Source organism: Alexandromys fortis, unplaced genomic scaffold (genome assembly GCF_014885135.2).
Source record: "Alexandromys fortis isolate MF-2015 unplaced genomic scaffold, M_Fortis_MF-2015_v1.1 scaffold_23, whole genome shotgun sequence".
NCBI classification, from domain to species: domain Eukaryota; kingdom Metazoa; phylum Chordata; class Mammalia; order Rodentia; family Cricetidae; genus Alexandromys; species Alexandromys fortis.
Window position 1 is genome coordinate 15,125,799 of NW_026067907.1, and position 17,858 is coordinate 15,143,656.

At 37.1% G+C, this 17,858-nt stretch overlaps 1 protein-coding gene across 1 annotated transcript in view; it reads right to left on the reverse strand.

Moving 5' to 3' along the window:
* Positions 1–6,046: 6,046 nt before the first annotated feature.
* The window catches only part of Lnpep (leucyl and cystinyl aminopeptidase), an 80,622-nt gene continuing 68,810 nt past the window's right edge, over positions 6,047–17,858 (reverse strand). The window contains exons 14-18 of the mRNA XM_050135676.1: positions 13,328–13,512; positions 11,476–11,637; positions 10,161–10,301; positions 9,481–9,562; positions 6,047–8,937 (exon numbers count right to left, since the gene is read on the reverse strand). Of these exons, the coding sequence (XP_049991633.1) occupies positions 8,806–8,937; positions 9,481–9,562; positions 10,161–10,301; positions 11,476–11,637; positions 13,328–13,512 (702 nt within the window). The 3' untranslated portion in view covers positions 6,047–8,805. The remainder of the gene's footprint in view (positions 8,938–9,480; positions 9,563–10,160; positions 10,302–11,475; positions 11,638–13,327; positions 13,513–17,858) is intronic.

The window sequence follows — 17,858 nt, forward strand, 5'->3', positions numbered from 1 at the left end:
AAGCGCACCTTGGGGTGCTTACAAACATTATTAGAAATGGGCTAGTCCAGGTGCGAGAATTAGCCTATAAGGGCTAGAGTATGGGCCAAGCAGTTCTTTAAATGAATACAGTTTGTGTGTTGTTATTTCGGGCATAAGCTAGCCAAGCGGCCGGGGTGTTGGGGACGCAGCCCCGCCGCTTCTTATTTCAACAGAGCTCATTGCTACTTTCAGGATCTGAGTGTTGATGAGAATTGCTGCTGTGCAAAAGTAACTGTCCTAAAACCAGCCCCCTAACCGTTCTTCACTGAGCCTATTGTCCCAAACATTCACATGTATAACTGCCAGTGCAGAGACCAATCATCTATAAATGAAATAAACATTCTTTTGTTGTTTTTCTCACAAGGGCCAGGGGAATGAGGGGTTGCTATGGGCAGCTGATTATCTGAGATGCTACTGACATCAATAGTCAGGATGGGTGCTGGAAAATCTATGGTGTGCACAACCGTCTCTCAAAGCAAATAATCATTCAGCCCAAAATGACACTAGGTGAGGCGGGAAGCAAATTAGATACATTAGTGTATATGGGAGCAGCTCTGATGGAACTCAGAATCTAGGATGAAATACAACATATATTCTGTCTAATTAGATGAACCCACACGATGTTTATATTTAAATACTTTATTTTCATTTCACAAAGGAAGCAAGTGTTTGCAGTTAAACATGCCGTTTAATTAGTGCTGGTCATATGCAAAACAAGTACAAAGAAAAATAAGCATTTTCCCTTTACAAGTAAAACAACACAATTTGCATATACAATATTACACATATATACTATTTTCAAAATTTTCCACAAAAGACAGATTAGAATACAAATTTAGAATTCTACCCACAAACTCAGACTGAAGGAACTGAAGGTCTCTAGTGGTGTTTAAATAAAAAAAAAATTAATACCTTTTAAAGTTTCCAAGTAATTACTTTCCAAAGTATTTGCAAGAGACTCTTCCTCACAGCCACAAGGAACACTTGGCTTTAATCAAGACAGCCCTGACTACAGTTTGTCTTAACGTGATTTGTTGATGAAGGCAAATGCTCCAATTATGTGGCAATTCTCCTCTCTCTCATACACACACACACATGCACACACAATTATTTTACTGATGATTTACACAGCCCAACTTCTGGAGCATTTCTTTGAGCTAAGCCATGACCTTTACTTCCTTTGAAGTATTTCAAATTAAAAGCAATTCAAAAATATCACTAATGACTACCATGACTAACTCCAAAAAGGTGGCCCTTTCTCTTTTATTTATGATCAAAGGTAAATGTGTCATGAATAACTTTTTCCTACAGCAGCAGGTATAAGTAACAACAATGTTACTAGGCTAATTTCCAACACATTCCTGAGAAATCTGATATGGTAAATAAGACGTCTTTGAGAATTTCTAGGAGTCCTATCTATCACTCAATGTTTCTTAAATGGATATGGCAAATCTTCATGGAATATTGGTTTAAAAAAGTGAGAACAAAACAAAACTAAGACATAGGAAGGATGGGGGAGGCATGCACATGCATTTTCTTTGATGCAAACAAATGTGTAGCTATAACTTTTACCATGTGGTGGATGAAAAGACAATGTGAAATCTAAAAATGCTGAGAGCAAACACACAGGCTTGGCTGCATGAGATGCACACAGAAACACAAAGCTAACTAGGATGCAGCATTAGCTGAGATTTGTGAGTACAACTTAAGACAGAAACTAACAACGATAAAGGCACTGAAGGCAAAAGGAAATAAAAAAAAAAACAGAATAGGGATGCTTCAATTAATAGAGAACTAGGGGGAAGAGATAAAGCCACACAAAAGAGTTCTGGGTAAGAGGGGGCCAACTGCCCTGCCATCTGTGGATGATCTAAGATAGAAAGGTCTTGCTTCTGAAATTCTTTTTGGGACCATATTGTCTGTCAGTCACCAGAGGAGTAGCAATCACTCAAATGGTCATTTCTAATAATCACAATGACTTCTCCCTGGGTATACAAGAACATGCAATAGAACTCTGGAGATAAATCTAAATTTTGGGCATCACAGCAACACCATTTTTAAGAGGTCTTCAGATCAGTTACAGTAAATACTAATATTGGCTCATGAACTTCAATAACTTACCTCAAGCAGTGAGGAGATTTAAACACACTTTTACTCAGCACTACCCTCTGTTTCTTCTGGTATTTACAAAACCAAAGCTGGCCTTTCACCATCTCAGGTTAAATCAACACTAGAATTACTGGGTCTGATTAATTTCCACAATGCAGCCACATCTAAGCATCTTCTCCCATCTTATTGGGTGCATACACATTGCCACTATTTGTCATGGAGTCACAGGGCTACACTTCCAGTCAGGTGCCCAAGATGTAACAAGTCTTTGTTTTTTCCTAGGTGTATGTAGAAATCTTCAAGGGAATAAATATTATGGGAAACAATGAAGGCAAGGGAGAAAATTGAGTGTGTATGTGTATATATTTGTATCCTTAAAAATAGATATCCTAGAGAATAACCAGAAAAAAACAAACCACAAACTAGTTAGTGCTAAGTGAGGAAATAGGCAAGAAAGGATATGCTCTGTCATATTATAAAACTCATGTTCACCATGGCCTTTACAGTTAGGCAAACGACTACAAAATAAAATAAAGAAACAAAAATATTTATACTAAGAATAGTCTAATATCAAAAATATAAAATCAAAACAATTAAGTAAAAACCACAAAACTGCTTTACTCACAATTGCCAACAGGCATAAGTGGATGGGGAGAATCGGAGGTGTGTTATATACCGATCCTCAGTTTTAAGTACCCATTTATTCATGCAAACGACTAGGGGCCTAATCCGTACCATAAAAAATATATTAAAAGCATGCATTCTATCCCTTTTGCCTAACCACTACCCAACTAAGAAATCCCCGCTCCCCCTGCCAAAAAAACCCCCAAGTTATAAAATTATTGCCTTTCTAGGCAATGAGGAAAAGGGAGCAGGGGAGAGTTATCATACGTCTGGACCTCCACGTTTTATTATGTATCTACAAACCCCAGCAAAGAACTGGTGCTATGTGGAATAACATATAGAATGTAGCAATTATTTATATACATTCAAAATATATGTACACCCAGACCCCCAAAGCAAACAAAAGAGCTAGTCTACCACTGCCCATCAGGCAATGAGGGACAGGGAGTGTGGAGTTTTCATAGGATCAATCTCAGTGTTCACTAAGTAATATTTACAAAAATAGTCATGACGAGGACCAGGTTCAAAATGATGTTAACACCACAAGGTATTTACAATATATATACACACACATATGCATACATACATACATAGACATGGTTAACTTTTTCTCTAACAAACTGTGTTATAAGCAACAGACAGACAAAACAAAGACCCAAGCCCTATAGCACTCATACACTACTGCAGTATGGCACAGGTGCAGAGTGAAGAAAGATGCTCCACGACTCTGGGTATAGACCCACTTCATTTGACAGTAAGTTGAAACACAAAAGCACACTGGAAGTGAAATAATGAAATAACGGCTGACAAAATTTTAAATACATTTAAAAAAGTAAAAACCCAGAACTCTTTCACCCCATACCCCTATGCCAAAGCTACACAACTACTCTAAAGCCATTGCCCAGACAGGCAATGAGGGAAGGGGATAGGGAGATTTTTCATAGAATGAACCTCGATATTCCTTATGTACCTAAGTGTCCACAGACAGATTTAGGTACAAATGAAGTTAACAACAACAAAAAGAATTAAAAATTTATATTTACATTTTAAAGTATATACATATTCCACCCCTCTGGGTGGAACAGAGTTAGAAAATCTATGCTATTCTACAATTGCCTACAGAGGCAATGAGGAAAAGGGAAAGAGGAAGTTTTCATACATCCGGACCTCCACGTCTCATTAGGTACCTATATGTCCATGTAAAGGACGCAGTACCAAATGAAATAATATAGTATAGTAACAAAATTATATACATTTGTAAGAGTGTATTTCCCGCCCTTAGTCCCCCCTAAAGCTAAGAAAAAATAAAAAGAAAATCTTTCTCACACTGATGGAATAAGAATGATAGGACACTAAATTCAGAGCTCAATGCTTTACAGAAACCAAGTCCAAGTGAAGGACAGCTACCAACGAAATGCAGTGACCAAGAAGCACATAGCAAAAACACAGTGAAAGCATATGCCAGACCTCCACCTGCAGTAGCAGCCCCAAAGCACAGCCTGTGCTACTTGACACTCACTGCAATGCATGTCCTATGCAAGAGAAGGAAGAACCTTCTTAGAGAGATTCCCCACTTTCCTCATAAATCCACAGAAAGGACAGGGAAAGCAAGAAAGTAAAAATGCAGCAATAGCACGTTTATGTTAAAAAAGTTTATACTATTGCCCCAAGCTACTTTTCCAGCCTAGCAAAAACCAACCAATCAACAATCCTCAACATCCAAATCCAACTTTCAAAAAACTCAAAATACTTTAAAAAGTTTTGCACCAAGACAATAAGAGAAAGGCAAAGAGGGCATTGTTATACATCTTAACCCCACTGGTACCTTCCACTCTGAGCACCCAGTGAATTAATATAACACAGTAGTAAGAACATATATACAAACATTAAATACACTTTCCCGCACACACTCATATAGCCATTCTAATGGCTATTGCCAACAGGCAATAAGAGGTGAGAAGATGTGACTGTTTACATCTAGTCTTCCACATTTCATCAGGTATTTTCACATGCATTTCAAGGCGATAGGACCAAATATAATTAGTAATAAAAAGTCACAACAAGCAGTACTCTACTCTCTCTCTCACTATCCCAAACAAAACAGTTAGCTATTGTCTTAAGAGGCAACAAGGAAAAGGTAAAAATCTGTCATACTCAATCACAATGGTTATTAAGTTATCTATGCAAAGAAAAAAGTCTAAGTGAATATATATAAAAAGTAGTATTGCATTTATAAATGTGCTTGAAAGGATAAGAGGCAACTTATGTTCTGAAGACTAGAGCAAAACAGTAGGCACTATTACTACTCTGTTATTCCAATGCATTGGTGTGGACTTGCGTGGTTTATGTACATGTCCACAAGAATGTATGGAGGGCAGCAATAAGTAAGTCCCAAATATCAGCAAAATTGTTGCTACATTCTTTTAAATGAAGCTACTTTACTCCCCTTTTGAAACTCATGGCATCATTTCAAAAATTGAAACCAAATTACTCTATAGCTGTTACCTACAGTAGGCAACATGGGAAGAGGAGAGATTATCAGAGAGCAGTATTTCACTCTTTACCAGGACAAAATCCGTAAAAAAAATATAAAACATACAAAAGTACATGTGTATGTCTCAAAAGTATCCATCACCCCCTCAAATTCCCACAAACCCTCTAATAATCAATCACTTACTCTGCTAATTATTGCCTAACTAGGCAGTAAGGGATGGGGAAAAGAGTAGATTTGTCATACTTTGAGACTTCCACTTTTCATTTTGTACTTCTTTGATATTTCACAGATTTAAGAACAAAATAAAAGAATGCAAAACCCAGAAAAATATATACCTGAGTTTTAAGAACTACAAATCTAAGAAGACATAACATTTCCAAAAAAGAGAATTTATTCTGTACAAATAAAAGTAAGGTCAGGGCGAGGGGGGGGTCTACATTATACCTATGATCCCAGTTCTTAGAGGCCCATATAAATCAACCCTTGCCTATCTGTGAACTCAGTCTGGGACTGCAGTCCTCAGTAATAGTGCACTTGAGACGTACTGTGCCATCCCTGAAACCCACGCAACACATTCATATGTAAGTGCTCAGCAGTCTGGTTGAAATTTATCATTCTAGGTTCTTTAGATTAAGTACCTTTAAAGTCCGATTCAACACCAGAATATCAATCATGCAACAAACACAAAACTTAATTTTTATTTCTTGCTTCCCAATAATCAATCAGAAAGAATTGTTTGGTACCCAGTAAACCTGATGCAGCTAGATTTGTTTTCTATACCCAGGACTCTTCTGGAAGCTAATAGTGGCTAAAGTTTCATAAAATGAAAACACACATGGCAAAGAAAACTAGTTAGGTAGAACCTGTGACAGCAAGAAAGTTTGTAAACACTGAACATTGACAAATACAATTTCATTTTTAAAGACAAAATGAGACAGAGAAGGCACAAGTTTCTGGGGTAAACTGCCATTACTTTATCATAGCTAACTCCATATTAGTAGAGTAAATTTACCTCTTCCAATTCCTAACTTTCAGATCTCCAAATGAATTTTTTCCACAAATCTAGAATTTCTATTTTTCCAGTTCTATTTTTCCTAATAATCAATATATGCCTTCACATTACATTCAAGTACACCCTTTCTCTGTAGTCAACAGAACATTCTTAACTGCTTGCTACCCAGTGATGTCAGGTATTATGCTCAAAGCACAAGCTGACCCCTGTGAGTCAATCTTCCTTCCTAGAAGTACAGAATGCAAGGTAAATTTTGGAGGAGGAAAATCTGAATGCTACCAATATACTTATGAGACTAGAAATGCTACCTCTCAGCCTTACATTCTTGACTTTGAGTTAGCTGTAAGAAGATGCGCATAAGCAGGCTAACAAAACATGAAAATTTACAGAATTCTGTGGGGGAATTAAGAGTAGGTCTATCAAAATTAAAAACAATTGAGGTGAAGATTACTGGTAAGAGTGAAAATATTATGGCTCCGAATAGCTTCTGACAGCAATAAATCAAGAATTACCTCTTCTTTTTTTTTGCACCTATCCTCATAAGACTCTATGTACTGCACACCACACACATTCACATTCATACATGGAAGAAAGAGTTATTTAAGACAAGATTTGCCATATGCAGAGTTACATAGATTTTAGGATCAATGCCAAGATGGGCAGGTAAATCTCAAGATTGAACTGGTCTTGAGAAGTAGCAAAAGTTAAACTCTGTATCAAAGTAGAGTTTAGTAATACAACATGGTAAAAAACCAAAAAGAGGCAACCAAACCCACAAGAGTATTTTTCCTTCACTCTAAAAATACAAAACCCCCTAACCTTCAGTATCAACTAAACTACCATTCATTTACCAAAAGCACAAAGGAAATAAAGATCTACATTAACTATTTCACGAAGATATCAAGATGATTCTGAGATTCTCAGGAATAACATTTTCTACTCAAAAACACAAAAATGTTTAGAAAAGACTAAACTGGGAACAAACACTAGGATTACAGTAGGCTATTTTCAGATTGTCAGCCATTAAAATTTTGTTATATAAAAATATTTTCATAAAATAAACTATAACTTTGTATTCAACTCCACGTATTCTAACTTTACAACAGCTGAATAAAAAAAGTGGTCTTTCTATGGTCTGACTGTGGAGTGTTTTCAGTGTTCACAAATGAGTAATTCCCTTTTTATGTACATGGACAGTTTTCAAACAAAATATAGAATTCTCATGAGTTATTAAGAAGAAAACTCCTCCCCTAAGAATCAAAGAAACACAACAACCTAGGAATAAGTCTGCATAGCTCAAAAAATTCAAGTACAGTATTTCTCCTTCAAAAGGAGTGAAAACGCCCGCATTCTGCTCTGAATACCCTCCCTCATGATTCCTTTGCTTGATTCTTGGCCACTTTTTAACATTAGTTTGGCCAAAAGAAAAGAAAAAAAGCTATTTTTTCAACTAAACAAAATCACTGTTTTAAACAGTGAAAAAGAGAATTCATAGCTCACCTTATGTTCAACTATTCCTTTCCACGCTCTCATTGTCCCTTTAAGGTACTATGGTGAACTTCAAAATAAAATGCTTTAGTTTCTTGAGAAATGCTTCTAATATACACCCTAACATAAAATAAAAAAAAACACTTGGATATGATTCACAGAGAAAATGGTATGATTTGTTAGGTCAAAAGGCAACTTAAACAAATTACATTCTTGGTGGGAAATAACGACAAACACACCAGTGCTGCTTAACAGAAAGCTTGCCAAAGCACAGAAATACTCCTCTACAGCAGAAAGTCTACCAGCAGGACTAACCAAGTATATAGAGTTGGAAGGTACTGGAACTCATGATAAAATAATGAACATTAACTCAGTTCAGAACAACTTCTTACAGTAGTGCCATACAGATGAAGCTGAAAGTGTTAAATATTTGGAAAACTGAGATTTTGGACCTGTATGTTCATCTGTTCAATTCAACAGAAATGAGAAAAATCTTTAGAACCTGGTTATTCTGCAGGAAAAATTATAATATAGATATAAACATTTTTAAAAAGACCCCCAATTAGGGCAGACCTGCATACCTGAGGTCAGTTATCTACAGCTGTATCTTCAATGCCTTTTTTGCTTGACTCTTCCAGGCTAACTACCACATTCCAGGAGCATCTAACAACAAGACGCAGCAAATAGCTGACCAATCAACAGCCTGCAAATAGGGTAGCTCTTACAGCAGACTTTCCTTGGTTGCACTGTGTCAATAACTTTCTGAACACTAAGAAATGGAACACAATTTCAAATATGACTTTTTTTCTCCATTTGTGGGTCCAAAGCAAAATTACTCATTGTTTTTGTAGATGGTGGGCATACAGGTGAATATAACTTTGTAATAAATAATTAATTACTGCCTAAACACATTTCAGAAAAGACATGAAAAACACAATTGGGCCCTGAGCTAACTAGAACTCCTAACAGTGCAAAACAACTCAGTAGCATGCCTGCCTTCACTTCAACCTTTACAAAACCAGCAAAGCTGTGGGCACCGGAAGGTCAGCTGTGTGTGCTACAGCCATAATGTCAGAGTTTTCAGATTCCTCGACATCCACTGGATATTCAGCTGAATAACTTCCAAAGCCTCTTGGACACAGCGAAGCTGCAAGGTTGCCTCTGACTGATTTTCAAAGAATGCCTGGACCTGCAAACATCAGAGAAGCATTTTAAACAGGAGATACCAAGGTTCCCCTGACCTTGTAATGGTAGCTCCAAGATTTGACACCTTCAAAATAGCAGCCCTACAGCCAAAGCATTTGCATCTATCAAGTGTGGTAATATCTTTTCTTCATTGCTGGTGCCTTTACTCCTGTGTCTATTAATTCTTCTTTCCATATTATTTCTTAAAATAAAAAAAAGAACTCTGAAGAAAATTAAAGCAATTTAAAATTTAGGCTTGATAAATAAATTCACATTTTGAATGGAATTCTTCAAAAATAATTTCATTCCTACTTCAATTACTTTTATTGAGGAGAGAGCAAGTAGTGCTGAGAATAAAACCAGAACTTCACTTCACCTCCTTGCTATATATGCAACTGTTTAAAAATAATCTCAATGCAGAATCATTACCACTGATGAAAGAAGATGGAAGAGACTGGAATTAGCATGAAAAGTCTCTATTTCACTTAAACAGAGCAGCCTAAGGGGAGACCATGCAGCTTCCTTCCTAGAATTGTGTACAACCAACCTCAGACAAATGTGCCTTCGTTGAAAACAAGTGAGTTGACCCAGCAACAATACTCTGTATGGTATAGGAGCCCAGATGGAACCTGAAGAAAGACAAATAATAAGAGAGAAAAATTAAGCAGGTTCTGACAACCAAAGAACTGTTGTTCTAGAGCATGAAGGAAATGCTATACTGTAAAGGCAGAGTAGGGGTTTCCTCTTGGAAATACAGCCCAGAAGTTGGGGTGTCTTTACACACTACTGCCAGTGGGCAGGAAAGGAGGTGGGGGCTTGGGGTATTCAGGTAGAATTTTAATCTGGCTCTCAAAAATAATCTATACCCAAAAACACAATTATAGTTTTAAGAGAAGAATGAAGCACCTACATGTGCTACCTAGCTAAGTGTGGTTCCTTAACTGATGTTTTGGCAATCAAGAAATAGGTCTGACACATGTAGCAACTATTCTGAAACAGTCTGGGACTGTGCTAGGATGAACAGCTTGTCAGGTGTACTTGGCCTTGACCAGTGTTTCAATGGACACCACTGCTGAGTGCAATGCTTCTAAATATAGAAAGTTGTTGCTTAAGAAGTGTTTCCCCACTTAGGACAAATCAGAACCCAGGAGCCAGCAAAGCACCAGGAGCCTATTGTAAATGCACAGTCTGAGAATACGGAATTCAGTCATTCCCCAAGAATCTTACTTATGTACAAGCTTATTCCAGTTTTCTTTAACAAAATCCCATGCCAGCAAGTGTCCAGGAAAGTGCCTGCCCACCGTCCTGATGATAAGTGACAACTTCTGTGTTCGGATGATATCACCATCAAGGCTACTTTTCATTAACCTGAAGAAAAAAAACAGTTTTAGCCTTCAAAATTATTGTATTTGAAGTGATGACCAAACTTGTATTAGCACTGGGTTCCAATGTAAACCTCTATCAATTCGAGCTAAATCATGTTGGACTAGGCTAAGATTAGTACACAAGTTAAAACCTGTCAATGATTTTAATCATCATGATACACATACTCATGTTGTTATATAACGATTACAATATATCAAGGAAAAAAATTCTGCAACTTACTACAATTTTGGAAACTAGCATATTTTCTGGTTTTTCAGGTCAGGAATATTTAGCCTGTATACTTCAGCTTGCATACCCACAGACCTGATACTATTAAAAAACAAAGGAAAAGAGGACAAGGTGAAGGGTCCTAAGAAGCATTTTCACATTTTACTCTCTGTGCTCAGGTGCTGTTTGTATATGTATAATGGGAGTTTATAGTATGCTGTGCTAGGGTCAGAGTCTAGCCATTGCTTTAAAGATAATGCTTATTTACAAAGTATCATTTAGAAAGTGGATCTGGGCAGGGTCCAAGGATGTCTCTGGGACACTGTTAGGATTTAGCTGCGTGAACGTATATAAGACAAGCAATGAAGCTAAGATGCTCTCTCTATCCCTGGTATGGCTTTCAGTATCTACGTCCTAAGGTGCATGTGCTTTGAATCTCCTTGGACACTTGAGCCTTTAACTCTGTCTCTTCCTCTTCTCTTTGTCAGGTCTGACTGCCTTTGTTTCACCCACATGACGTTTCCATTCCTAGGCCAGGTAGTTGGTAGTTAGGGAGAAGTATGAGCAATAAATTCAAAGGAAGATAGAAAAATAGTTCTCTTGTTCTGAAATGTTTACATTTGCAAATGATAGCGTGAGTAGACTGACATCTAGCACAGCAGATTTTAGCACATCATGCCAAGGGAGGACAACATTTCCCAGCAGGGCACAGATGGAGTTTATGATGACTCCTATCTTCAAGTCTCTCAAACAAAGTGCATTCTGAACCATCTGTTAAGTTCAATCCTCAAGCTGAAGCCCGGTTCATGAAAACTCATCACAACCTTGTGCAATTCAGGTCTAAGAAGAAGTCAGTGAGAGTTCAAGAGAAAAGGGCTCCTGTCCTAAAGAGCAAAGTGCTTTTATCTTTTGGTTTCTTTGTATCGTGTTCTTTGCAACTGTTCCATACCAGTAAAGTTTCTGTACATCCTCTGAGCTGGCAAGAGCTTCAAGTATTTTGTTCTTTTCTGCTTCAGAGCCCATGGAGAAATACATGCTTAAGAGGAATGACCAGCCTGTTTCGGTTCTTGCTCCAACTTTGAACACAGTGGTCATGACATCAGTAGGCAGGCTACAAAAGAGTGAAACATGAGAATAACAAGGAGAATATCTGACTACAAAGGCAAGGAATTGACTGGTAGTGTTTCTGGGTCCAAATAATAATGGTTAATCTTCATACAATTTTTAGAAATGAGTAAAAAGGTAATTCAACGACTGCTACCTTCCTACAGTTACGACCTTAAAGAACGTAAGTTGAATTTAATATAATAATTATTTACTGAAAAGACATGTACCTGCATACTGGGAAGGAATGAGACACACCCCTTTCTCTGTAGGAGATCATGGGCTATCTCAATACAGATATCTCAACACAGAATAACTATATGCATTATAATACAGTGTGCTAAATGTGATGGTATAAATTGAGCAGCAAATGTATGCTTGGGAGGCAGGAAGGGGGTGAAACACAACTGCCTTTACTTAGGTCTCAGAGCTAGGACAGATTTCAGAACCTTATTCAAATTCCCTGTCTCAGCTTTCCAAGTATTTTAATCATTGCTCTAAAATGTCCAATAAGGAACCTGGAAAGAATTAATCATACCCAGAGCATCTCTCCTAACTGCCCACTCCACAGTCGTGTCACTGCTAAGTGAAAGGAGCCGGCCATCGTACTCTGAGAAACAGCTAGGGTTTTCTGTGGAGATGTCGTGCATCACCACCATTTAAAGCACTTGCCACACAAGCGTGAGGACCTGAGCTCAGTAACTAGCACCCAGGTACAACAGAACTGGGTATGGGACATGCACTTGTGATTCCAGTGCTGGTCAGTGGGAGACAGGTGGATAGCGATCAATGGTAGAGCATTTGTCCAGAAAGTGTGAGACTGTGAGTTAGATCCTCAGCACCACAGGGGAAAAAAAGTTTTAAATACAAACAAATGAAGCAGAAAACTAGGCAAAATATGAAAGTGCTTTTTTAAATCTCAGTACTCAGGAGGCAGAGGTAGACCAACAAGGATTACACAGTGAGACCCTATCTCAAAACCACATCAACCAAACAAAACCAGAAAACACGTTGTGGCAACGTTGTGTAAAAACAAACAAACAAAAACAAAAACAAAAGCAAAATAATACAAACAAACACACAAAAAACTCTGGAATATTTATACTCTGTTAGTGGAAACATAAAATCACATACTTACTATGGGAAACATATCATGAAAGCCCTTACAAATTAAAAATGGAATGCTAGGGAAAATAGTTCAATCAGTACAGTGCTTGCCGAGCATGCATGAGTACTTGAGTCTGATCTCCAGAACCAACAGAATAAAGTCAAGGGGTGGTATAAACGTGAAATCCCAGGGGCTCTCTGGCCAGTCAATCTATACTATTTAGGGGAAGTCACTATCTAAAAAAAGTGTTTCTGAGGATTTAACACGAAAGATTGTTTTCTGGCTCCCTACACATGAGTTCTCACACAAACACACATATAGACGCACATGATAAAAACAAAACAAATAAAAGTTCTCTATGATCCAGCAGTAGCACTTTTGAATATATACCGAAAGAATTTAAATCAGATTTGCCAAAGCTAATTATATGCTCAAATTCATGGCAGATTTACAATGCCAAGAAGCAGAAGCAATTCAAATCTCATAAAAAATGCATTAAATTTGGCACATGCATATAGCGGAATATCATTCCTTCCTTCTTTAGGAAATAATGAAGGGAAAGATCCATTCAAGTAGGTGTGCACTTCACCTCTGAGTTCCGTTTGATGCCATCCAATTGTCAAACAGCTTTGTGGCCTCAGTGGTACAATTATCTAGGTTATGGGCACAGGCAAATTCCAGCAAGGCTGACCGGAGCTCTCGAGCAGATGGCGTGCCCTCATCAGTCCAAGTCTGCTGCTGGATTTGGTTCTGGAGCAATTTATATATTCTGGTCTATAATAATGAAATATGATTATAATGATATCAATAATTCAATAAATCATGAAATCAGTACAACTACATATCTTTTCTCCAAGATTTACCCAGTAAGAAAAAAATGACAAGATATCACTTATTAAATATTAACTGACATATAAGGCCTATATTTAGCTGGTATGAAGTACCCAATAACAAAGCTACAGACAAGTAAGACTTAAGAATGATGCAACTAAACTCAGGAGGATTTTACGGTGTCTACACCGTAGAGAACCTTTATTCTGTGTGTACTCGACTAAAAGCCACCTCCTTCCTACCTAAAATATCATCCAACTGCTGGAATTTCCATGCCTGATGACTTCTGCATTGAAAAATTCAAAAATAAGAGAGAGAATATACCACTATTACTGTTTATTGTAATAAATATAGACCAGGCTGGCCCTGAATGCACAATTTTCTTGCTGAGATTACAAGTAAATGGTTACCATGTTCTGCTAAAATACATTTCTTTACTAATGATTTAATACTCAAACATATGTAACCTACCACACCTAGTTTAAGGTCATAGCAAATTAACCTAAAAAAAACTTAAAAGAAAATGAGGTCTCTAGGGAATAGTATATAATTCCATTTGTAATGTAAAATAGTCAAAGTTACAGAAAAATGTAAAAATAGATGTATAGTGCACATCCAAATGTTATTCATCTAGATTTATGTTTCTAACTCTTCAGTTTTGTGTACATGGTACATATACACTACTTTGTTTTAGTAGAATTGTTTGTAAACTATAGAGACAATAAAATTTCATTTACATATACTTAATCTACATGTGGACAATTGTTCAATCTCATCTGCTATTCTATACAATTCATTGTTACAGTTAGTTCTCAATGAGAAGCCATTGTGAAATATGTGTGTATTATAGACTCAGCAACCCCCCTTTTAATCTCTCTCCTACACAGAAGCATAAAAGCTATTCACAGAATATGGAATATTCTGTTGCAAGTTATTGTGCACCACAGAGGGAGAAGATACACAAGATTTAACAATACTGTAAAAAATACGTACCCAGGAAATCCTAGAGGAGAAAAACTTTGATATAAAATGCTTAGTTTTTTTCTCTGTAAAGAATATATCTACAAGCTATACATAAGGAGGATCAAATTTAAACAAACAAACAAAATCAATTGATGTCCCTTCTCCTCAGTATCTAAGCACCAGTGTATTTCTCCTTACCAGTTACTTTCCATCACCACCACCATCCTGCCTGTGCTGGCTGCTTTTATGTCAACATAAAACTATAACATAAACTACAGTTATCTGATCCTCAAATTAGAAACTATAGTAAATGGATTCTCAAATGAAAAACTATCCCCGTAAGATCTGGTTGCAGGCAGGCTGGCAGAGCATTTGCCTAATTAGTAATTGGTGGCTAATTGGTTCTGGGTGCTAATGAAAACAGGATGAGCAAGTCATGAGAAGCAAGCCAGTAAGCAGCACTCCATGGCCTCTGCATTAGCTCCTGCCTCCAGGTTCCTGCACTATCAGTTTCTGATTTTCTGCAATGATGGCCCAATACCTGGAAATATAGTGAAAAACAATTTTACCCAAGTTGCTTTTAATTGTTGTGTTTCATCACAGCACCAGAAACCCTAACACACCACCTCATCCCAATAATAAAGTATTATAAATGAATTATGAAAAAATCTTTTAATCCCCCAAATTCAGTTTAAGTTCTTTCAAAGTACTATGCTTTTCTTGAAGATCACCATCCATCCGTAAAGACAAGAAGAATTGGTATAAGAAGTTCTCAAGGCTTGTGATAACACATCAGCTTGCCTTTGTTTGTTTAAAGACAAACAGAGACTAGATACCTTGTGGAATGTCTGAGAGTTCCTGGGAGGACGTGGAATTGGAAGATACCGGCTGTGCTGGCTGTCAATGCAGGGCACCCACTGGGCTCCTGTGTCTGTATTGGTACCTGCTGCCTTTAATTGATCGACCCGCTCAAAAGCATAAAGACAGCACTATCCCTGACTATTGACACAGACCATACGTCTACTGTTTTTGTCCCAAACGAACGAAGAATCAAAGGAAATTTAAAGGTGCTTATAACCAGAAACAAAGAAACAATGTGTGGGAAGTTACAACTTAGAATTTTATCTTCATAAACCTCAGTGGAGAGACATAGCAACACCAGTGGGAACGGCACTTTGAAGCACTGGAGCAGAGAAAGCCTGACACGTGAGGATGCTTAGACTAAGCTTTAAGCACCCACACCCCACAATGAGAGGGCTTGATTTTTCTAGTCTCCTTATACCAAATGATTAAAAGAGATTCTCAAAATATTTTAAGTATATTTGAAAATATGATAAGCATTTTACTAACATAATTCTACTTTCATAAAATCCTGCTGTTTTAAATGTGACTATTTAAATAAGTGAATCAGGTTATGTCTTCAATATTACTTATATTAATAAGATTATAGCAGGTGCCTCAAGTTGCCTTTGTCTCATAAAATGAAATACACTTTTCATATGGTTTCTCAATTAGTCTCTTGAAGTAAGGTGATTAAACAACAGGATTTAACACTATTTTCTTAAGAATGGCAAGAAGAAGAAGGTAATAAAGAGATGTGTCACATAAGCAATTAAATGCAGCAACAGTAACAAAATTGTTTTAAAAATAAAACAGGAAAAGATGATGACACTTGCTATATATTAATTTTTGATTTACGGTTTTAATTTTACATCAATACACTCAGGGAGATTCTTTCCCAAGTTAACGAAATTTCTTAAAAGTGATTTGTCAGTTTTATTGCAAAGGTTTATCCCACCAATGCTTCATATGTAAGAGAATGACAGATTTGTAAGTTGTAAAATAGGAATATGGCTAAAACCAGATATTAACTTCAGATGTTAACAATTTAACACAATTCAAATGTACCTCCAGACCGTACCCACCACACCACAGCATACTCCATAGAATGCTGTATACATTATGCATAACTTTCATAACAAAATGACAAATTAATCTGTATAGTGTTCTGGCTATAATGACATAAATATTAATCAGACACCAATATTAAATACCAATACACTTGAATATTTGATTCAAGGGCTTGAAAATGCCTGCCATTCCACTTCCTAACTACAAAGTGGTAATAGTTTTGATGCTATCAAAATCCCCTAAGAATAAACAAGAATTTTAAAGCTTCCCTTCTTTGTGAACTAAAGTGAACTTGGTATTTAACTATGAATTTAAGGTGAAATAGTACTAAAAGGGTCCAAGACTTAGAAACAGATACCAAGTCTCCCATCCTTGCTCTTTACTCATCAGTTCCCTGAATCCTAGTCTATAATATGGTCCAAACAACTACCTGAAATCATAGAGGATGAAGATGCAACAAGACAAATTACTTGAAGACCAGCAGGAAAATATTCCAAAGACCCAATTTGCAATTTCAGCAAAAGAATAGCTTGAGATAATTACCAAGTGTTTCCTAAGACTAATCTTAGATAGAACAGAGAACAGTAGATGGAATAAAGGCTTCTGCTACCATGGAATTAACTACCTAGATAGCTTTAGAATAGGCAGACATTCTGCCTCCCTTTAGGGTATTTTTTAAACCCTTCAAATCAGTGTCCTTCAAGAGTGGTAAAATGAGTGATGTGTAGTAGTATTGTCTGCTACTACTGATACCACAAGGAGTAGTGTACCTTACCCCAGTTCACATAACCTTATGATGGAGGAAGGTCATTGGCTAATAAAGAAACTGCCTTGGACCATTTTGATAGGTGATCCCTTAGGTGGGTGGAGTAGGCAGAAGAGAATGCTGTGAGAAAGAAGCTGAGTCAGGGAGTCGCCATGATTCTCCCACTCCAGACAGATGCAGGTTAAGATCTTCCCTGGTAAGCCACCTCGTGGGCTACACAGAATATTAGAAATGGGCTAGTCCAAGCATTGTTTGTAATAGCCAGAACCTGGAAACAACCTAGATGCCCTTCAATTGAAGAATGGATGAAGAAAGTATGGAATGTATACATATTAGAGTACTACTCAGCAGTAAAAAACAAGGACTATTTGAAGTTTGCAGGCAAATGGATGGAAATAGAAAACACTATCCTGAGTGAGGTAAGCCAGACCCAAAAAGAGGAACATGGGATGTACTCACTCATATTTGGTTTCTAGCCATAAATAAAGGACATTGAGCCTATAATTAGGGTTCTTAGAGAAGCTAAATAAGGAGAACCCAAAGAAAAACATATAGGCATCCTCCTGAACATTAACCTTCATCAGGCGATGAAAGAAGACAGAGACAGAGACCCACATTGGAGCACCGGACTGAAATCTCAAGGTCCAAA